Genomic DNA, 21,517 nt, shown 5'->3' with positions numbered 1-21,517 from the left:
TAGTGTGAGGGACTGGGGTATGGTGTAGCATACTGCGGTATAGTGGAGTACAGTGAAGTACAGTGGAATGGAATGGAGTATAGTGAAGTGTAATGGGGTATTCTGCAGTGTATAGTGAAGTGCAGTGTAATGTTGTGTAGTGTAGGATTGTATTGCAGTGGGGTGTGGTGTAGTCAGGCATAGTTTAGGGGAGTGTGGGAGAGTATTTTGTAGTGTAGTGGGGTATAGTATAGTGTAGTATGGTATAGTGTAATGTAGTGGAGTAAGTGTATTTAAGTATAAGTATGGTGACGTGTAGTACAGACATGAGGCAGATGCTCCCCTCCTTCACCGAACTGATTTCACATCTTTTTTTCAGTTGTTCATTCTCAGCCAAATGCATTAACTCACGAACATTCAGTTCACTTGGGAAAATTCATAATCCACAGAAGGAATCCAAGTCACGGAAAGTGTCCATCCCAGCAATCTCGACACTGTTAACAATGGGGGACGCTACAAATGTAAAGAAAACATATTTTTGAGAAATTTTGGTCCCAGGGTACCATTTCTAATCCCAGGGTATTTGTCGCCTTCGCGAAATGTGCGCGTCCGCTCGCTCCCGTCCCTCCTTTCCAACTTCAGGAGAGACTCGCTGTCACTTTGTCACTTTCAGTCACTCTCTGTCGCTGTACAGCACGTGTCTCTCGCTGCAGCCTCGCACCGCCCCCCTGTCGACCAACCCCCCCCCCCCAACACACACACACACACACACACACACACACACACACACACACACACCCCGTGCGCGAGAGGGGAAGGCTGCCCGCTTTCACGTGCTGATAGGCAGTACGCGGAGACGCGAGCGGCACGCACCCCGCCGCTCTCCTCGCATCAGCATCATCGCACAGCATCCCTGAGCATCCCGCTCGTGCGCTGCGCTTGCTCCCTCCCTCGGTGCCAGCGGTACAGTGAGTGAGGGGGAGGCGGAGGATCGGAGCTGCTCCTCTCTTTCCCCGAGACCCTCAGCATCCTCAGCCTCGGTGTGCGCGACGAGGACCAGGGCGTATAGGGGGTATGTGAGACATGCAGCGCGTGGCCCCAGTGACATGTGCGCAGTGCCCGTGTGTGAATCCAGCCCGCTGTCCGCGTCCGCGACTCGGATGAGCCCCAGCGACGCCGGAGAAAGCAGCTTTCCTCCTTCTTCTTCCGCGGGATTGTAAGTGGGACCGGCGGAGCGGAGGTCGTCATGTCTGCGCTGCTCTGCTCATTGATAGGTAAGTTGGCATTTTCGTTATGAAGTGAAATATCAGTATATCCTGCTTCTGTTGCGTGTTCAACGAGCGCTGTGAGAAACGCGCTCGGGGAGGGGGGAGGGGGGGGAGGTCTGCTGTTGGACTGCGGAGCGGATCAGTGGGACGAAGGTGGCTCGTGGTGACCGCGTTCGAAGGACAATGTGACAATGGAACCTCCCATTCTCACCCAACCCCCTATTTATGTCCAAGCACCTCATCCCCATCCTCCTTTCTTATCGAAACCTTCATTATCATCCAAACCCCCATTCTTACTGAAACCTCCATTCCTGTCCAGCACCCATCAATTCAGAAGCACCTATTTCTGCCCAAACACCCATCAGTCTCATTACCACCGAAACCCCCACTCGCATCTAACCCCCCACTTCTCGTGCAAACACCCTCAATTCCCAACCAGACTCCCATTCCCATCCCTTTGTCTGACTGTTAACCATCCTCGGGGGCCACGCCGTGTCAATCAGACTTCTGAAGCGCAAACAGACATAGAGACTCAGTTAGAACCTTTCGCGGATCCGCTACTTCCACGGTGAGAAAGGTGACATTACTGATTTGAAGTCCTTCAGTCGCGTGCATGATGATGTCCCATTGTGTCCATTGTCTTTTGTGTACCCACTGTACCACAGGAGGGTGATCGACGCTTTATTCTCAACAAAACTACAACCGCGTGCGTTTTTTAAGGAAAAAAAAAAAAAAAAACAAAAAAAAACCCATACTGCACCCGAGGTGCCGGACTCTTCTCTGGACACGCGGCGCCCGCTGCCGGACCTCGGGCTCAAACGTCGCGTGTCCTCCGCGTGCGCGCGCGCCCCCGAGACGCCGCTTTACCACGCACGAGAAATGCGGGGAGATAAAACCACGCAATGAAGCGTTTCCTCCCGTATGTTGCTGTCGCGCTGCCAGGGACGGAAAACGCACCACCGCGAAGAGTGTGTGTCCGTCAGTGAGTTTGCCGCGTTCGTTACCGTTCGTTCGTCTTGAGGACCCTGACTAACTGCTTAATTAACGATGACTAGTAAACTAACCGTGACTAAGCGTCTCGGTCGCGTGTCTCTGTCTGTGTCTCTGTCTGTGTCTGTCTACCAGCCCGCACTCCGCTCTTTCCAATACTTTATTTTTCAACTTTTCCACAGCAGACCTTCTCCAAAAGCAAATCGTGCAAGTAGCTAAATAATTATAGCTACCCGGAAAAGTACTCGGTTAAGATCAACTCCACTAGCACACACACTCAGTCACGTCTCGCTTTGCGTCTCCTTTATTGGTTTATTGTTAAAGGTGACTCTTCCCTCTGCTCGACAGTAACGGGCCTCTCTCGTCGTGGTAAATTGCGGTAAAGGACCGTGTCGGACACGTAGTCCCGCCGTCGCGCTCTCCGGAGGTCGCGCGCGTCCTGGCGCGAGAGGCGGAGTGCGAGGCGGGGCTCGACGCGGCTAGGAAGGTTGTAGTACTAAGATGCGCGGTTACTGTACTGTGACAAAGAGACTGTGGTAAAACAAAGCGAACTGCGTCTTGTCTGCGCGGACATCACATTTCTACTGCGCACAACTTCCAGTTTATGCATATTAAATATAATAACCCTCCTTACACCCTTTACTTTCCCTCCATCGCTTCAAGCCTGTTTCCTTTGTGCTTTTGTTCTTCTTAGTCTGCTCAGCTTCAGATGTTTCCCTCCTTCAACCCCTTATATTCCATAGCCACCATTAAAGCAATCTTGTTATGCAGAAGTCTAAATGACTTTTGAAAACATAAATAGAATTACTGTCTTCTTTACTGTGCAAACAGTGAGTATCCTACTACTGCATGCCTGTATAATCAGGGTTATTAATGGACTCGATGGGTATGTACAGTTATAAATTCTACTGGACTTTGCTGATGGGCCAGTTAATCTCTTCATTTGAAGACACTGTAGGTGTTATGCATCACTTATAGTGAGTGCTGAATTTTGGAAGTCATTCGTTTCTCATTGTTGCTACATTTATCTGGTCCTCGGTACCATCCTCGGACCGATTGTTTTCTCTCCCAATGGCAATTGCGTATCATCACTCACATCACGCCGGAGCTTCGGTTACTTCTCGTCGTACGCCGTCCCTGTCTTCGCACATTCGTTGTGCTAATGAAGCACAGAGGACATCTCGTAACAAAAGGACCCAGGGCGTCAGTGAATGAAGTTCATGATGAATTCCCTTCTTCTCCTTTCTTGAGCCATTGACAGTTTAATACGAAAATGTTTCAATTTGCACTTAGCGACTAATTACAGATGCGTTCAGGTCTTGTCAGGGAAGCAACGAGACAAAGGTAGCGTCCATCCTTTGTTTCAGCATTTCTGCTCCTTCACGCACAGCTTGGAAATGTGCAGTGCACGCCTACATGTCCAGGTTTATCTGTGTAAATGTTTAAGCCTTTGCTGGATCACGGAAGGGCAAATGGTATGTTAAAACAATAAGTCTTTTTGTGGCTTCTGTGAATAGGAATCTCTAGAGACAGAACTCTGTGATATTGCGAGATGGCACAAGCTTGTGGGACCCAGAGGCTATTTAGTAACATTTCCATGCAATATGACCTGGATCACCAGGTCAAGATGCACAGGGGTCCTGATGGTTACTGCAAGTCGACACCAAGAAACAAAAATGTCATTGACACAGGAGAGCTTACCAGGCAGCGTCATTTGAACTCCAAGCTGGCCTCACGTGAAGCAAATCAGTTACAGTAGTTTTACTGAAGCAATTCATGCGAAGTACTCTTGGATACAATAGCAGAGCCTTAGAATTGAGCAGAGGGCCTGTTGCTCATCAGCCAGGTTTCTACGCTGCTTCACTACCTAGAACCGGCTGTGGAATGTATGTGCTTACAGCTTGCCCTGCCTCAGATGATGATTACACTGGCTATCCTTGAAAGGTGATGCATTTCTCTAGGGACATTAAACTTCATTCAAAAGATATTTGGGTTGGCTAGTAAAGGAAAAAAAATCTATTTATTGATCAGTAATCATTGAGCTTGTTTGCCAGGTCAATACTCATTGCTAAATTGTTATTTATATTCACGGTGGGTAATGCTCTTTGTAGCTCTTTTGCTTTTATGTGGTCTTTATGATGTAGAAGCCAGTTTCAATCTTCTGCAGTATTGTAGCATTGTTGCTATGACAATGGCGGCACAAAATGTCCAACGTGTTATTTCCTTGCCACCGATGTCTAGGCAGCACTTGACACATTCCTGTGGTCCGGGGTGAGGACATTTTCAAGCCTCTTGATCTCCAAATAACATGCAGTGCGATTCAAGAAAACACCAGATGTAAGGGTGTGTGAAGGGCAGGGAAGACTGCAGCAGGCCTCGAGCTCACCATGGGTCGAGGAGTGTGAAACATAGGCCAATGCCTGCAGATGTCTCACATGTGGGACTTCTGCCAGACGCTCGGACGAAGGTTGGAAATATAACAGCATCTGAAGCAGTGGGGGAAGAAAAGGCGCAGTGAACTCCTTGCAAAACTATGAAAGCAGTCAAAGAAAGAAGAGGAAAAAGACCGCTTGTGAGTTCAGCTGAAGAACCCTTTAGGGTGTGTTATTTCTTTAGGCTGTACTACTAGATTTATTATTTTCATTACTTCTCTTTAAATAGCTCTGCAGCAGATGTTTATCCAAAGCATTTAATAAATAGTGCCATTTTACACGTTGCCTATTTATACATTTTGATTTTCTGCTGAAGCAGTTGAATATCTCGCCCAACAATGCGAAGTAAGGGATTCATCTGGACCTGTTATGCGAATGACCAGGTCTGGGACCTCCAGGCTAGCTGATACCCCTGAAGTACAACTCTTTAACTGAGCCCGTTTGCTCTAGACCCACAGCCTTCTGAAGAGAAAAAATCTAATTATCCAGACACAGCGCAGTATGGAGCAGTCCTCCCTGAGGGTTGGGGCCACCTCATCTCTTCTACAACATTCATACTGCTGTCCCCTGGTCCTCCAGTACCTCTCAACTGCAGCCAAAATCCCACTTCCAGTTCACTGCAGCCACTGCTTGTTCAGACTCTGTCCCGCAACATAGAGTGACAACATAATCAGCAAAGAATCCCATTGCTATGAAGCTGGAGTTCAGTCGTCCACAGGAGGACCCCTGGGTCATCTCCTGTGGCCCAAGACCAAGCGGTCGAAGCCCAAGAGTATTCATCAAAAAGTTGATTTTTGCATCTAATGAAAGGCTACATCTCAGGCACAGGTCTGTGTGCCATCAGGTTTTTTGTGCCATTTTTATAAGCTTGTATTTTTCCCTCCTTTCCCAAAAGGGAAGTGTGTCATTAGCACAGCTAGCCCTGTGCTCCCTGTTGGTCAACACTGCAGTGAAATGGAGTGCCTGGGTAACTATTAGTGTCTGCTGCAGGGGAGCTCTCTGCGGAAAGCAGGGAACGGAGCCTCTTGGCTTTCTGACTTTCCCAACGACCCTTCTGCATCTCAGCATCCTGCAGGATTGCTTTTCTGCATCTAGGCTTTACTCCCATTGATGGTTGACTCCAAAAGCGTATTATTGGACTTCTGAGACATAGGTGTCATGATTGTTTCACACACCATCTCCCTACTTTTGCACTTCTCTCATATCCTTGCTGATTGCTCCCTCTTTTGACTTTTGACTGGGTTAATCAAGATGAAATTGTTATGGAAGGTATTGTCCAGTAAGTGGGGATGTTTCAGTAAACCAGATATTTCTTACTAAGATATTGTGAAATATGAAGGCAACGAACTACCAGGTTAATTGGCATTGACATTTGAAGTAGAAAGATATTTTAATTAATGTGACCTTGGTCACTACACACACATTTTCAGAACCGCTTGTCCCATACGGGGTCGCGGGGAACCGGAGCCTACCCGGCAACTCAGGGTGTAAGGTTGGAGGGGGAGGGGGGACACCCAGGACGGGACACCAGTCCGCCGCAAGGCACCCAAAGTAGGACTCGAACCCCAGACCCACTGGAGAGCAGGACCCGGCCCAACCCACTGCGCCACCATGCCCCCATATCCTTGGTCACTGATGGAGAGAGATAAGCATCACGCCTTTCATGCAAAACTATTATGAATATCCAGTTGATACATATAATTACTCTTTTGCAGCCAATTACTGAACTCTGTCAAAAACTCAATCAGCAGGTACCGTAATGTTCAAGTTACTGGAATAGTGACTCAAAAGGGTGCCAATCTCAGTTCTCAAATGACACCCTGCATTTATTGTAAATTACTAAACTTACCTGTATCTAGTTGAATACATGGCTAAACTAATTGGTAGAACCGTTAACTAATTGCTAAGTACATCAGCTAAAATAAATATATGAAATATAAAAGACAAAAAGAACAGTCTCCTGAGGAGTCAATTGTTGGTCTCTCTTTCTTCATGAGGAGTGATTCTCAGGCAGCCGTCACCGGTAGCACATGACACCAGCTCTGCGTATGCGAGTGTGTGTTACAGATGAAAGGTGCGATAGGAGCCTTTGATGCCTTGGCAGGTGGAGATATTACACTCCACCTTCTTCAGATCCTCTTTTGTATCAGCGTGGAATATTGCTTTCCTTCATACCCAGTTTGGGCTGCAGGCTCTTCATTCTCATGCGGTCTCCATCTGTCTTGCCACATCGACTGATATGGAAGCTGCTGTGATCACAGTCCAATTTCAAACCAGTATGACTCCCAGTGCCTAGGAAATTAATGAGGTGCTATAACTGCAAATATGTAGAAGTTCGGATTTTTATATTTTGGTCTGTCTGTTTTTTAGGGCGTGTGTAGTCATTACTGTCGTAATAACAGTTCGAAATGAACTTTTAAGCATATAAAGTTACCAGAGTACACACTAGCAATTAAATAGTTTTTTTTTTTTTTTTAAAGCAATGATTTTAAACTTTAGCTGTCATAAACCAGTCTGGATTATTCATTCTCAGACTCATATTTTTTCATTTTACCTAATGATATGATGATTTACATTTTTGTTGGATCCCTCAGTTGACAAGTTACATGAATTTTGTTAATCACAGTTCTGCCACCACACACACACACACACACACACATTTTCAGAACCGCTTGTCCCATACGGGGTCACAGGGAACCGGAGCCTACCCGGTAACACAGGGCGTAAGGCCAGAGGGGGAGGGGACACACCCAGGACGGGACGCCAGTCCGTCACAAGGCACCCCAAGTGGGACTCGAACCCTAGACCCACCAGAGAGCAGGACTGCGGTCCAACCCACTGAGCCACCGTACCCCTGTAGTTCTGCCACCAATGAACTGAAAATCTTTTTAAAACCTGTGTAATTTAGTGTCTCTTGATAATTATTATCCTGGGTATGAAATGCAACCATATTTACTTGTCCAAAATAGACTTTCTCTTCACATTTTACACATGGCATCAAGGTTACATTGTATGCTGCTCTGTATTTTCATTATTTTTTTCATGCCCATTGGTGAACAGATGGTTCTGCCACCTTTGTTTTTTTTTTTCCACAACTCATTAGCCACATTTTCTGGGTGAAACTGAGCTCTTCTGCGGCAGACATGCAGATGTACATCTTTACGGTTTAATGTTCCTTGGCATTCCTGATCTCTCTGTGGGAAGACATTTGTAGTATAATGCAAAAAAACTTTTCAAGGTAAAATTGGGTAAAATTCCTTTTTTCAAACTTTAAAAAAGTTTATGCCCTGTAAGTTCGATGTGCAATTCTACCCTACACTTACTAGCAACATAATTTTCTTTCTTTGCCCCCGTTTGCCTGAGGGGGACAAAAAATTGAATTTTTAACATGCCCGTTTATATGTTGATTTCTTTATTTCACATTTTTAAGCAGGCACTCCTGACTTACTCTTTTTTTTTGCACTTCACCCATTTTTATACAGCTGGATATTTTTATTTAAGCAATTGAGGTTAAGTGTCTCTCTCAGGCGTACAACAGCAGGGTCTCTCCCAGGACTTGCTGTCCTTTTTCAGGTTTTAGAGCGACGGAAGCTCCTAGAACGCAGCCTATTTTTGGCTGGTGCTACTTCACCCCCTAGCCGCTGTTTTTCCATCCGCTCACTCTCCCCCACCCCGTGTCTATTTCTGGCGTCTTTACCTCGGCCCTCATGCAGTTTGACAGCTTGGCCAGCATGCACATTGTTGCTGAAAAGACAAAAAGCCAGAGGTCTGCATGTGATGCCTGTCTCCAAAGTATATTTGTGTGCCGATACCAATCCGTCTCTCCTGTTTCCCCTTCACTCTTCTGGGTGAGCGTTGCAGTGCGTTGAGGTGCTGCATTAAAAACATGCTGTTTACAAAGCCTTTTAAAATGTGATTTACTGCAATATAGATCAGAAGAAAAATAAAATATGTGGCAATGCTGGTGATGTGTCTTATCAGAATGGAGCCTGAAGTGTGCAGTTCATCCTAGTTATTCTGATCATTTTCGCCAAATGGGAGAAATCATTCCATCATCTCTTCATATAGAAAATTGGCCCAAAAGTGATTGCGTTCCTCGTGAGTACTTTGGAGGGGAGGTCCAGATTGTTGAGGCGTGGGAGTGATTTGTCACTGGAGTGACAGAATTGCTGCGGTCACCACAAAGCTGGAAGAAGGAGCTCTTTAAGTAATTACATTTAGGAAGGTACTGGGGGATGCTGCATGCCAAATCTCAGCTCAGTAGCCCAAGCCCAGTGACCTTGTACATGAGAAGTGTAAGATGGTGAAGTGACAGCCCACTATAACATCTTAACTGAACAATTCATTACCTTATAATAACTGTGTTTTAATAAGATTTGTCTGATGAAACTTAACGAGGGTCCTCAGCCCATATTTACCAAGATGCTCACAAGCACTGACAAAATACTGGTAATGTCATTCATGGCATCTCGTAAGGCACTCTCGACATTGAGCAGTGCCAGATAGACGACCGCTGCTCGCGGGGCCCATTCGGACCAGGTTCGAGCAAAGTGTCACTGAGGAAGACGGTTTGGACCTGACTGAGCGCTGACTCATGGTGACCCACCGTACACGCACAGGATTGTGGAAAATGCATTTATTAAATGCTAAGACATGAACGTTTCAAAGCGTGTAGTTCAGTTTTGCTGCACTCTGGAAGAATTAAGAGAAATGACATGTCATATCATAGATCTTCGTTTCTGTTGCCAAATAATCCTGCTGCTTTAGAAAGCCTGTTTTTTGTGATCTCGCGCCTTTCTTATTTGCCATTGTGTTCTTCAAAGGATTTCGGTAGCGGTAGAAGGCATTACTTTAAAGTGGGCTCAGATTAGCCTTTGACTGTTGTAAATTGCTTCTTTTGCAGGTAAAAACGGGAATAGAAAGACTTGTCGAACGCGGTCGTAGTCTAAAAGTTTTCACCCAGACGTGAGGAAGACTTCATGTGTCTCGAATGCGCAAGAACAGTCCGTATCCCGGCTTTAGCGGCACCTTTGGAAAGGATGAAACGGGCAAGGAAAAAAAGAATCACCGATTGTCTCCGTCTTCGTTCAGCAGACTGCTCATCCCGTTTTAGTTCGTTTCGCTGTTTGTTGTTCTGTAAGTGTGAAAGAACTGGCGGAAATCGCCGGAGGGGGATTCGCACCGCGACCCGTAGTGACGGATCGCCCCTCATTAGCGCCGAGTCCACGTCGGCGTGGCTTTGGAGCGCAGGCTGGCCGACGGCTCTGCTAATTGTTCCGGAGCTGGTGACTACGCCACATTCGGTGGCCTCGCGTCTAGCTGACTGGAAACAGATGAGAAGCCCAGTTCCCTTTCAGCTGATGTGCTGGGGGCTGGGGGATGTGAACACGAATGCTTCAAATTATTGTTGAAAATCCCTTTTAACATTTACGCTGTAGAAAAGCAGCTTTAACTGGCTGCTTGTGTCATCGCTGATCCCGTAGTTCTTCGGCCACCTCTCATTTTTAGAGGAAGCATAGCCAGCGGTGTTGTACTTAGAAGAGGCCGGCTAACGTACACCCAAGAATAACATAATTATGGAAAAGGCACGTTCAAGGCGTTGTCCCTGAGTCTGAACCCTTTAAACCTCGCAACCAATAAATTTCAAAGTAAAAGAGAATAAATTTCGCCTAGCTAACCATCTTAGAAGACTTTATGGGCTACATCTGAATTGCTTTGGGTGTTTGAAACATACAGGTCTGCACTTTGGTTAATTTACTGGTTGGTTAACCAGCGACTGGGTCAAGGGCCTCCATGGGACTTTTCTACTCTGTTCTACTCCGTTCTTAGCGGTTTTTATTTCCTGGCACTGTTTTACCTTTCATTAAACTGATTTCTCAGAATTCCGAGAGGAGGAGATATTTGACCTGCGCTGTCATCCGGTGGGATATTTTGATTTATCACGCTGCGGCTTATCATTTTAGCATATTAGTGTTGTAGCTCATGGCTATGTTTGTGCATCTCAACAACATCCGTTGTTTCTCCATCGATTACTCACTTTGCTGCCTCTTCATTCCTCAGAATTCTGATCTTTGCCTCTTGGCAGCATTGCTTGCATAAATCTAATTTTTTTCCTTGTTCGCTATCCTCTGAAGTGTGTAATTTGAGTGCCATATTCCATCCATGATGCTCAGAAGATGGTTCAATCTATGGCAACACAGAATGGGAACACCTCTGTGGCCATCTGTTTAGGAACTCTTGTCTGTAAAATAACATCCACCTTGTCCTACGGTGATTGTTCAGGAAGTATGCTCAGCCCCTATGAGAGCTGGTCATGCTTCTCAAGTGTGTTGAGAGCCAAGAGAATGTGCTCTGTGTCGTAGACGGGAAACATATTCTGCCAGTTTGTGAGCTTTATTTCCCTGTTCCAGGAAAGGATTCAAACACAGAAGACCGCCTGTGCAGCGCCTCTTTGTTGGTACCAGCTCTCTCCATTAAGTGGCTCCAGGCTAGGGTGTGGGTTGATGGATACCTACTCTTTACTGTGTCTCTTGCTCACAGATTGCAGTCTATATATCTCCTTCATAACACCACTACAGTTACTGTGCTCATGCCAGGGAGAACACTCTCCATATCGCTGCTGTAAAACTGCAATATTGTGTAGCTGTTGTAGAGGAGAAGACAGAATAAACGTCACAGTGGGATCAAGAGGAAGAAGAGGCCTCCAAAATAGGCATCCATCAAAGACCCCTCATCATCATCGAGGTTCCAGTTTTCAGAGAACCCTCGCGCCCCTGCTATGAAGCTCGTGAATCACGGACGCTGCAGTCCATGTGTCATATTCAGAGGCCTGGCATTGCCTTCTAGGCTCCTAGAGTGACACCTGGCAGGGGCCAGTACTGCAGAGGCACCTCGGCCATGTCTGTCTTTCAGTTTCGCACTGCTTTCCAATCGTTCGGCACAATGTATGGCACACTGTACTGAACCCTCTCCTGGACCGGTTGAGCAGACTGCATACCAGGAGTTCTCAGAGACCCCAGTCTTCATCGTCTTTCCAATGGCTTATCCTTGGCAGAATCACCTTTGCGTTTCTGCTTATCGAATGCCGAGGGGTGGCTTTTTTGCGCAGTCGGCGAACGCAGCGGCGCATTGCGTGACTCAGCAGATCGATCTGTTCGTGGCTGCCTGTGCTTGGCCCGAGGGGGCCGCATAGAGCTTTGCAGTGTCTCTGATGCACCTTGGGGTTACTGAGTGCATGTAGCCATGTGCATCTGTGTGTTCAAAAAAAAAAAAAAAAAAAGAGAGGGAGAAAAAGAGTATGCCAAGGCATCACACTGAGCCAGAGCTGTGTTCCCAGGCTGCTGAAAGCAATAGGTGATAGGTGACAAGGTCAGCTGCCCTAGCCGAGGGGTATAAACTGAGTATGCAGTATGCATCAGGGATTTTTTCCACCTCAGTATTTCCCTCGCTGAAAGCGAAGTCGGGGAGGGGTGCGGGGCGGCAGCGATCGGATCGCTGTCCAGTCTCTGAACCGTAGACGTGCCGCTAACCAGCGTGTCCCACAAGGCAGAGGGCCCTCATCCCAGCCTGGTCCCATCTGCAGAGCTGGCGTTGGGACACAGGGACTGTCCCGCCCTCCCTAACCCCTCTCTTTGGGACAGCTGGCCCCACAGTACGAGACATATCCACCCAGCCCTCGTCGACGCAACCCCACCGTCAGTTATCGCATAATGTCACGTACCCATGTTCTAATGGCAAAGATACATAAAGATCACAACACATAATCCCAGCCCCCTCCAGCACCCACTCACCGCCATTCATTCCTGATGTTTGTATGTGATTTTGATTTATTTAACATAAAAATGTGGGAGGGAAGGGTGTGATTCTGCAATCTGTTCGGCCCCCCTCTGCTCTGCATACGCCGTTATTTATGCTTGTTTTATCTCCCTGCTTATGCTCCATTTATGCCTGCACTGTGTTTTCCTTCCCCAGAATGTCCCCATCTCAGGATCGTGGGGAGTACAGCTTTCCTCCACGGCAGTTGTACACTTTATGTACAATTGTACACATTAAGCTTGTTTATATAGTTGGATTTCAAAGCACTTTGCAGAAGCAATTTGAGAGCAGGTTCTCGCTCAAGGGTATAACAGTCTGGCCCCTCCGAACCTTGAAACACTTGGTCACAATGCCGGAATGCTACCCACCAAGTGAGGATATGTCAAGTCCACGCCCACAACTCAACCGACAGCACCTGACTCCGGTCCGGCACCTGACTAACTGCTCACCCTTTAAAAGACCCTCCTCAGCTTCCATACCTTTGCGGAATCTCGTCAGAGACGGCCGCCCTCCCTCGTGACGTCCAGTGCACACTCAACACTTGTTCTTCGTTCTCGTCTTCCGGTTTTCGCCGCTTTGCTTTGTTTCCCGACCACGTCCACGGATCTTCGTTCGAACGGCGACTGACCGACCTTTTGCTTCGTCCCCCGACCTCGTCCATGGATCCTCGCTCTGACTCCGACCGCCTGTCCCCGACTCCGAGAACTTGCCTTATCCCCTGAATCCAGACGAACGACTCCGCACTTGGGTCCTGCCGTCCCGGTTCTCTCGGCCCCGTATGACAGGATAAAAGTGAAGGGGCATGGATTTTTTTCTACCACACCGTTAAGGGGGGGTGTTGTGTTTAAGTGTTTTCAGTAATCAATACTAACCTATCCTATTAAATTGTAATCCAGTTATGCTCTAAAGTGAATCACCAGCATCACTCAAACAGTTAACTACAGATAATGTACTTTTCCCATTTTTCCCCACTAACCTCTGTTCCGAATTGTACATTATTGCGGATTTTTAAGGCAGTAATGTGTGAAGTTTTCCAACTTATCTCTGTGAACCTGGATGTTTTGTGAAGCAGACCTATCTTTAAATCTGGATCTCGTTCAGATTTCAAACACTTTTATGAGTGGATGATTTCTGCTTATTATTCTTAAATTGATCTGATCTTTGAGCCATGTGCTGAGCTGCCCTTAAAACACTCCGCCGTACACAACAGTCTTAGGATGTTATTAAAGAAGACAGATTTTTTTTGATGAGTGAAGATACATGGCTACTTGTTTAAATAAGTGAAAATATTATTCAGCATTGAGCAAAAGAGATATCAGCTGAAAGATGGGCAAGAAAATTGCAAGTAGTAGTATTATTGTGATGTGTGATACTGAAAGAATGTGATAAGGTAAAAAAAAAAAAAAAAATACGTGTCAGTCAGGTATCTCGCTCTGATTTATACCGGTTTTTGATTTCAGGTGCACCATAAATCACCGTCCTTCTTTTCTGCATTTAATTTTCTGTTCATGTCAATCATAATTATTTTACTCTGTTGGAGGGGTACTGCTTAAGGAACTGGACATTGCTACATATCCTATATCACCATTGCTATTTTATTTCAGCAAATGGTTATATAATATATTTATATATAATTTGCTACAGCTCCTATGGTATTTGTTGATTTAGCTTAGTCTATTGTATTTTACCTTCTTGACCAGAGCACTTTCCTTAGGAACAAAGGGTTAGAATGAACCATGTGTAGCTGTCTGTCCGCTTCTATTGAGGCTGCGGTGGGAGTGGAGTCAGAGGAGTCTTATCCTCCTCCTGTACCTCAGTACACTGGAAGGGCACAGCTATCCAGGGTGGTCCAGGGTGTATTCTGTCAAACACCCTGGACCACCCTGGATAAGGTAAACACAGGATACACACATCCCGTGGTTAACATTTCAAATATCTGAGACCAAAATGCAGTGGACATCCAGAGTTACATACATACATGCATTTGCTGAAGCCGCTTGTCCCAAGCGGGGTCGCGGCGAGCCGGAGCCTAACCCGGCAACACGGGATGCAAGGCTGGAGGGGGAGGGGACACAGCCAGCACGGGACGCCAGTCCATTGCAAAGCACCCCAAGCGGGACTCGAACCCCAGACCCACCAGAGAGCAGGACCTGGCCAAACCCGCTGCACCGCCACGCCCCCTCCAGAATTACAGTGCATCGCAATTTCCACGCACTTCTTCTGATGCCAATGACACGAGAATGATGCACTTCTCACGATTTGGAACAGCTCAGATCGGTTTTTTAGCGAGGAAAAGACAAAGATTGTCTTTTTCAGGAGCTCTGATAATCAGTTTATTGGAATTTAGTGCAAGTTCAAAATGCCGATGCGACGACGAACCTTTTTTCGTTTCCTCTTTGAGCGTTTGATCGTTGCAGGTGAGAGCTGCACACGGTCTCTCGGTTATTGCATTAACGTTTGCTTATGTTGCAGCGTTCCCCGTAACGGAAACTCAAAAGCACATTGCCGTGGCCTCTTTCACCGAGGAGCGGTAATCTTTTTAATTCACAGCATATGTCTCTTCCGCAGCTAATCTCCTCTTGCTCGAAAAACAAAGGTCATTGTGGTTGCAGAGAGGTGATTAAATTAATCCATTTGTTTCGCGGTTCCGTTTTACCTGATACTGCAGCAGAAAACATTGTAGAAGGGAGAAAATGGTTATACGCTCACCATCTTAATAAAGCTGAGAAAATGGCTCGCGTACGTGTGCGAGTCAGCTTTTCGCGCACGGGGAGGCGCACGCATGTGAAAGCGCAGCGTAATAATGGCAGCGTTTACGCACTAATTTACGCAGCTGCTCCAGCGACACAAGGGGGCCTCCATCAAGAGGGATGGTGCACGACAGCTTGTCACCTCTTTCAATAACGCCGAGCCCCACATGGTGACCAGGCAAACCAAGAGCGCTGATATTCCACATTCACAATTTGAGTCCCGTGTCCTCGTTGGCGCTCCAGCAACGAAGAAACGGGAGGCTTTGTGTTTCCTCTCGGCAGCACCCTCTCCCCTCAGCCTTACACCTTCACTCACACACACACACATTTTCGGAACCGCTTGTCCCATACGGGGTCACGGGGAACCGGAGCCAACCCGGCAACCCAGGGCGTAAAGCCGGAGGGGGAGGGGACACACCCGGGACGGGACGCCAGTCCGTCGCAAGGCACCCCAAGCGGGACTCGAACCCCAGACCCACCGGAGAGTAGGACCCGGTCCAACCCACTGCACCACCTCGCCCCTGCCTTACACCATCATTCCAACTGAATGTTTTCACTTTGTTCCTCTCCCACTTTTCCAACACCCCCCTCCCTGCAGATAAGGCTGCCCAGATGTTTCGTGGTCTTTTGGCCCTTAGTGCCAGGTACCACTCCATCCATCATAACAAACCAGAGCTTATTTACAACTAAAAGCACCTGGCGCCCCCTGGACTGGCTTTTTAAGTAGACCCGGTAATGGAGCTCCAGCCGGGCCGGCGCTGCGGGGCCGGTGGCCGACACTCAGAGGGGCCGCCTGCTTCGGCTTCTTCAACATATCTCCTTCCTCACCCTCACCCCCCCAACCCCCTGCACCGCAGCAGTCCCCCTCCCAAACGTCATCACGTCCGCAGCCCAGCATGCCGGTGGAGCCTACTGAAAATTGTGCTTCTTTCCCGTCAGCTAAAAAATCAGGCCGACCAGCCATTTACAGTACATTTGCATCGTTTATTACGCTGTTATTGCCCTGCAGGAAATGGATTTTTATTTTCATTTGTCTGGGACGCCCCATTAGTATACAGCTTGTTTAAGATCTGAACGTACATTTGGAAAAGTAGCAGGTGTAGTGGGTAAACAAATTGCCTCGTGACCTGATGACAGCAGGTTCAGCTCCTTAGGACAGGCTTCTGTTGTACCTTTGTACCTTTCGAGGATGGTTTATAGCACAAATCGTCCTGGAAATGTCCAGTAGAAATAAATTAATCACGACTATATACAAGCAAACTAAACCGTAGGCTTCGTAAGCTGCTTCGGATAGTCGTGGCTGCTAAAAAGATGAATAATTAAAAAAAAATAATTTGATAATAAATCCGTTGCTCCTCGGTTGATCAGAAGCCAGAATTTCAATGTCAGCTGGATGTTTCTGCAGCATCTCCAAAAGAGATCCCACATGCCGCTGCCGTGGTCTTTGAAGTTCACTTTCAAGGGCTCTTCATAATTCAGAATCCTCGCTTCATTTGCCGTTGTACGGTTGACCAAGCAAATTCAACGCTATTAAGTCCAGCCTTTATTTGAAAATAATGGAGTACACGTTAGACATATTATTGCAGCATTTTAGAAATGGCAGTCTTTTCAGCTGTGAAGTTTTTCTTTTTCATTTGCTGCGATGTTTTTTATTATGACTCAACGGATGTAGAAATCTTGTCCGCAATATATTATGATTAATGCTAGGATCTGTTCTGATGAAATATTAATAAAAATATGACTGCATTATAGCAGGCAATGTTTTTAACATGAAAGTGTCAAAACAGAACTGAGACTATTTACAAAGACAAGAGACATTTCCCACAGGCTTTGTCTCTTGTAGCAGAATCTAAACTGGTATTAATCACTAGACTGGCATGGGCACAGGATGCTCTTTCTACCTTCTGATGGTGTTGTGCAACTGAGAGATCCAAACCTCCACTCTTTGAAGGTTGAAGCTCTAAGAACAAAAGCAAGAGGCTTTCATCCATTCCAGAATTTGAAGATCTAAGTTCCCCTCTTGCTTTGGTAGCAGACTGTTAGCAGGAGCATGTGTTAGAGCAGAGCTTCTATGCACGAGGACCACCAAAGGGGGGATTGCGTTTTTGGCTCGAGGTCAGCAGGCGGTGCAATCTGGCCTGCCCAGGAAAGGGAGTGATATGTCCAGTGGTCCAAAACTACTCCCGTTTGGCTTGAAGGACACCCCAGCACAATCTGGTGGACACCCACGCCTCCCCGTGTGGTCTTACCCTGTGGCCTCTTGTCATGGCCTCTCCTCGTGACCGCTCCCCGTGCACTGCGGAGGCTGGCAAAGCGACTGACCTGCTGGTCCCAATGACTGCAGGACTGAGTGTTTGCCCATGATTCAGGTGGTGTTTCCGGTGTTTGCTGCTGCTACCATGTTGTGAGAGCCCTCCCTGCTTGGATGCCAACCAGTTGGCAGTTGGCTCTTGTGGTTGTTTTTTTTTCTTTCAAGTTTATTTTTTTTTTTTTATTCAAAATGGTAACTTTTGCTTTACTAATTTAGCAAAATCGAAAATCATTATTACTGAAAAATGAATTATAAATAATAGCAAATAAATGTGTTGTAATTACACTGCAGTTAATTTATTAGATAAATATTTAGATTATTAACTTTTGGAGCAGCAGTTGTTAGTAGCTGTACAAAAATAGCAAATGGGATTTGATTGTACAAATTATATATTTAACATAAGATTTTCGCATAATCTTTCAAAATCTTGAAAATAAATGATCTGGGTTCTTTAAGTCCGTATGCACTATGCTTGCATATTTTGGAAGACAGGGCTGTGTCTGGTTACATAATAACTCCGGTTGATATAGTCTGACCCTGTGAATCCCTTCATCAGCGTCAGACCATGTCCTCCTTGCACATCCGTGGTGGCCTTCAGCTGCCAGAGTGATCACTATACATCATCTGACTAGCAGAAGACAGGAAGACACCTCGTCTTCTGCTTCCAGGCCCTGGTCGACTCTGGCTGCCCGTCCCAGGGGTGACGAGCGGTGCTCTGGTGGAGCCAGTCAGACTAATGGCGTCTTGTTGACTAGGGGTCAGTGCCTGGATGGATGTTGTAATTTTAGCAGCAGGAGGAAGAAGCACAAATATACAAATGTAATGAACAAATGTCTGTATTCCCTTGCTTTAACACACCCTATTCACAAAGGGTGCGTTGCCCATACGTTATTTGGTCCCCTGACACACCAGGTGGAAACCCAGCTTCCCTGCTCCATCTTATCCTGCCCCCATCTTGGTGGCTGGATCACAGCAAGTACTGCTTTGATGAACAGTGGTTGTTAAGATGATGAAATGGAAACAGCCACCTCTCGTTTTTAAGTGAAGGTCAAGGTAATGAGAGGTTATTTACTGCCGAGTTGCGGCAACGCATCCCTGAGAGGTAACGTTCTCCTCCAAGATGGGGAAACAGTGAGGGCAGTCTCCCAGTTAGCATGAATATAATCCCTCCGTGAGATAGAAGCCTGAGGCTCTCTGATGATAAGCAGCAGGTGGCCTTGCCATGGAGCCAACCATCAAGGACGGATTTGTTATTCTGTTTTTATTTCTCTTAAAAACAGTAGATTCCTCTGGCTCCTCTCTTTTTACCTAATACTTACCTCCTACTGCTAAAAGCGCTGTCTGTTGAAACAAGGTGGGGGTGGCAGGACAACTTAACAAATGGCCCTAAATTCCTTTAAAAATGGCCAAAATACCCACAGGTAGGAAAGGGAAGACAAAGGCACATAAAGGAGCACACTTGACTGAAAAGGATGAATATTGCAGCAGAATGAAGAGATGGTGAGATGTTTTTTGAGGTCTGGAAGGATTGGCCAGACATAGCCTTTCTTTGTGTCCCCAGTTGCAGCCGTGACCTTGTGGTTCAGTGTTTGCGGTAACAAATGCAGAATAACAGAGGCTTTCGTGTGCAGCATTAAAAGTGGGATGTTTTCTGAGTGTCTTCATTTCATTCTGTTGGTACACAGTAGGGTTTTCGGTTTAGTTCAACCAGCACTGATTGGAGTTTAATGTTTGGTAAACTGTAAAGCTTATCTAATCCCCACTCTCTTAATTGAATTGTTTTCAGTAAGGATGAGTGGTGTATATTTGGGGGGTTTTTTTTACAAAAAAACTTGCAGGAGAACTGCTACAGAAGCCTAAAACCATGTAGTTGGACAGAGGTGCTGACAGTAAGAAGTTTGAAGATCAGATAGCTGAAGCTGAAGATAACGGCAAGACAAACCACGACCTAATAATGGCATCTTCTTGGATTTTACTGACACCCTGCAAGGTCATGTAATTAGATATGACATCAAGGGAAGAGGAGCTCTGTTGTTAGATGACAAGTGTAGAAATCCGTAAAGGTACAGGTGATAAGACAACAGGATCGAGTACTGGGACCAGGCATTACAGGTGTCCGCTTTTGTCTTTCTGTTACCATAGTAGAGATGAAGGTTGAATTATCCTCGAGACCCATTCATGACCCCAGTTATTCTGCCAGGTTTGGGTTCACACGGTCATTCATGTGCTTGGTGCTAGAACTGCCGCTGTAGGTTGGGGCATCCATCAGGATTGCTCATCTGATGCTTCTGGATTCCTGTCATGCCACCTTAAGCACAACCCCCAGGTGCAACACCTGTCAGGATTCAACGAACAGTTTGACAGCGGTAAATGGTCGCGGCAGACAGCCGTTCATGGTTCAGTGGTTCATTATTGCAAGGTTTTGTCAATGTTTTCAGTTTGAGCACGACTTGCAAAGCAGCTCCGATGCTCCGGAGAATATAGGCTCTCACAATGGGGGTTTTAACCACAGCTGTGTGTAAAGAAATAGGTAATCCAATTGTGTGTTTATAACCGCATAGTTTGTAAAGGGATTTCATTGTTCTGAGTCAGACGGAATATGCGTGTGAATTTTGGTTCTAAAAGAAACCCTTGGCTTCCATGGCCAGGATGGTGAATATTGCTGAATGAATGCTGGATGTCTGCCGTGTGACAAAGACAAAGACACTAAATCCCCCGTTGACTGTGAAAATGGATCTAAGTGCCTCGGTGAACATTGACATTAACCACTCAAAATGCTATCCAGTTGTAGAGTGTAAACATGGCAGCAATTTAGGCAAGTAACACCAGCCAAGATTCACTCAAGGTCACAAAGCCATTCTAACAGTAAATCACATTAGCAATAACATGGCACTTTTTTGTGCTAAATCCTTTCTTTGTGAACCACTAAACCACCTGTGGTCATTTATTACGCTTGTTAAACAAAGGCTTTGGGATGTTGGGTAATGTTTCCCTGTTGCATGAACCGTTCGAGGGTGAATTTGCAAAGAAAGGTAAAAGTAATGATGGGAATGATGACATTCCTGCACGGTGACACAGGTGTGTCCTTAGATGAATAACTTTGGAAAGACTCCTGCGTCCCCCTGGGCTCAGGTTTGTCAAGAGATCATGATGGAAGTGACATCTATTCAGCGTCGTTTTTTGTTTGTTTAATTTTGTCTCAGCCTTGCAGGTGAAATAACAGCTCCAAAGGGTTTCGAATGGAAAGTTGCAGGAGATGACTGACTCGGAGCAGGTCAGTCAGATATGATGGAAGATGGAAGAAGGGTTGAGATTCGTCTCTTGTTAACAGCCTAGTCACCCAGAGATTGGCTGGGAGAGATGAAGGGTGTGTGGTTGAGTCGATGCCATAGTTAGTGCCAAAATCATCATGAGTCTTCATTCAGAGCATAGATATGTGTGCATGCATGTGAGTGTGAGTGTGTGTATCATTCTTAACACCTCGCCGTGTGTCTGGGGTCCCTCCCACTTCAAGATAATAAGGGTGTTGGAGTTCCCACAGGTCAGCTTTGCATTAGTTTATAAGGATGACCTTGCTGAGCAGTTTTATCCATCTGACCCGTGGAAGAATAGGGTTATACATTGTATTCCTCCACTCTGGCCCACCAGGACCCGATAAGCAAACCTAGAGCAGAGTCTGTGTGGTATGGGTCCTGAGCCTACAATCCTGATCCGATTTCTGATCTGCTCCCACTGTTGGATGTTTCGTGGACAAGGATGATCAAGTCACTCCTTATTAAGTTGGAAGGGAAATGTCATTATTGGTCCATCTGAGCATGGCGTACCTGTTCTACGCTATCTCCAGCCTCAGGGTTGTAGAGCACCAGGTTGGAGGCAGAACACGGTCCTACTGGTGCTCCTCCTCAGGAGTTCCGACACCCACGCGAGGAGACCAAACTTGCCGACATGGGCCTTCAACACAGGCCTGAAAAA

The 21,517-nt window shown here is 46.5% G+C and overlaps 1 protein-coding gene across 2 annotated transcripts in view; it reads left to right on the top strand.

Moving 5' to 3' along the window:
* Positions 1-788: 788 nt before the first annotated feature.
* clmpa (CXADR like membrane protein a) overlaps positions 789-21,517 on the top strand; it is a 36,442-nt gene continuing 15,713 nt past the window's right edge. The window contains exon 1 of one of the 2 annotated variants that reach the window (XM_029249114.1): positions 789-1,253. In XM_029249114.1, the coding sequence (XP_029104947.1) occupies positions 1,226-1,253 (28 nt within the window). In that variant the 5' untranslated portion in view covers positions 789-1,225. Of the gene's footprint in view, positions 2,230-21,517 lie in introns of both variants that reach the window. The other variant, XM_029249113.1, reaches the window with a different exon arrangement.

The sequence above is a fragment of the Scleropages formosus genome, chromosome 25 (genome assembly GCF_900964775.1).
Source record: "Scleropages formosus chromosome 25, fSclFor1.1, whole genome shotgun sequence".
In the NCBI taxonomy this organism is placed as follows: domain Eukaryota; kingdom Metazoa; phylum Chordata; class Actinopteri; order Osteoglossiformes; family Osteoglossidae; genus Scleropages; species Scleropages formosus.
Note: the sequence above shows the minus strand (reverse complement) of the source record. Positions and strands in the feature narration are given on the sequence as shown.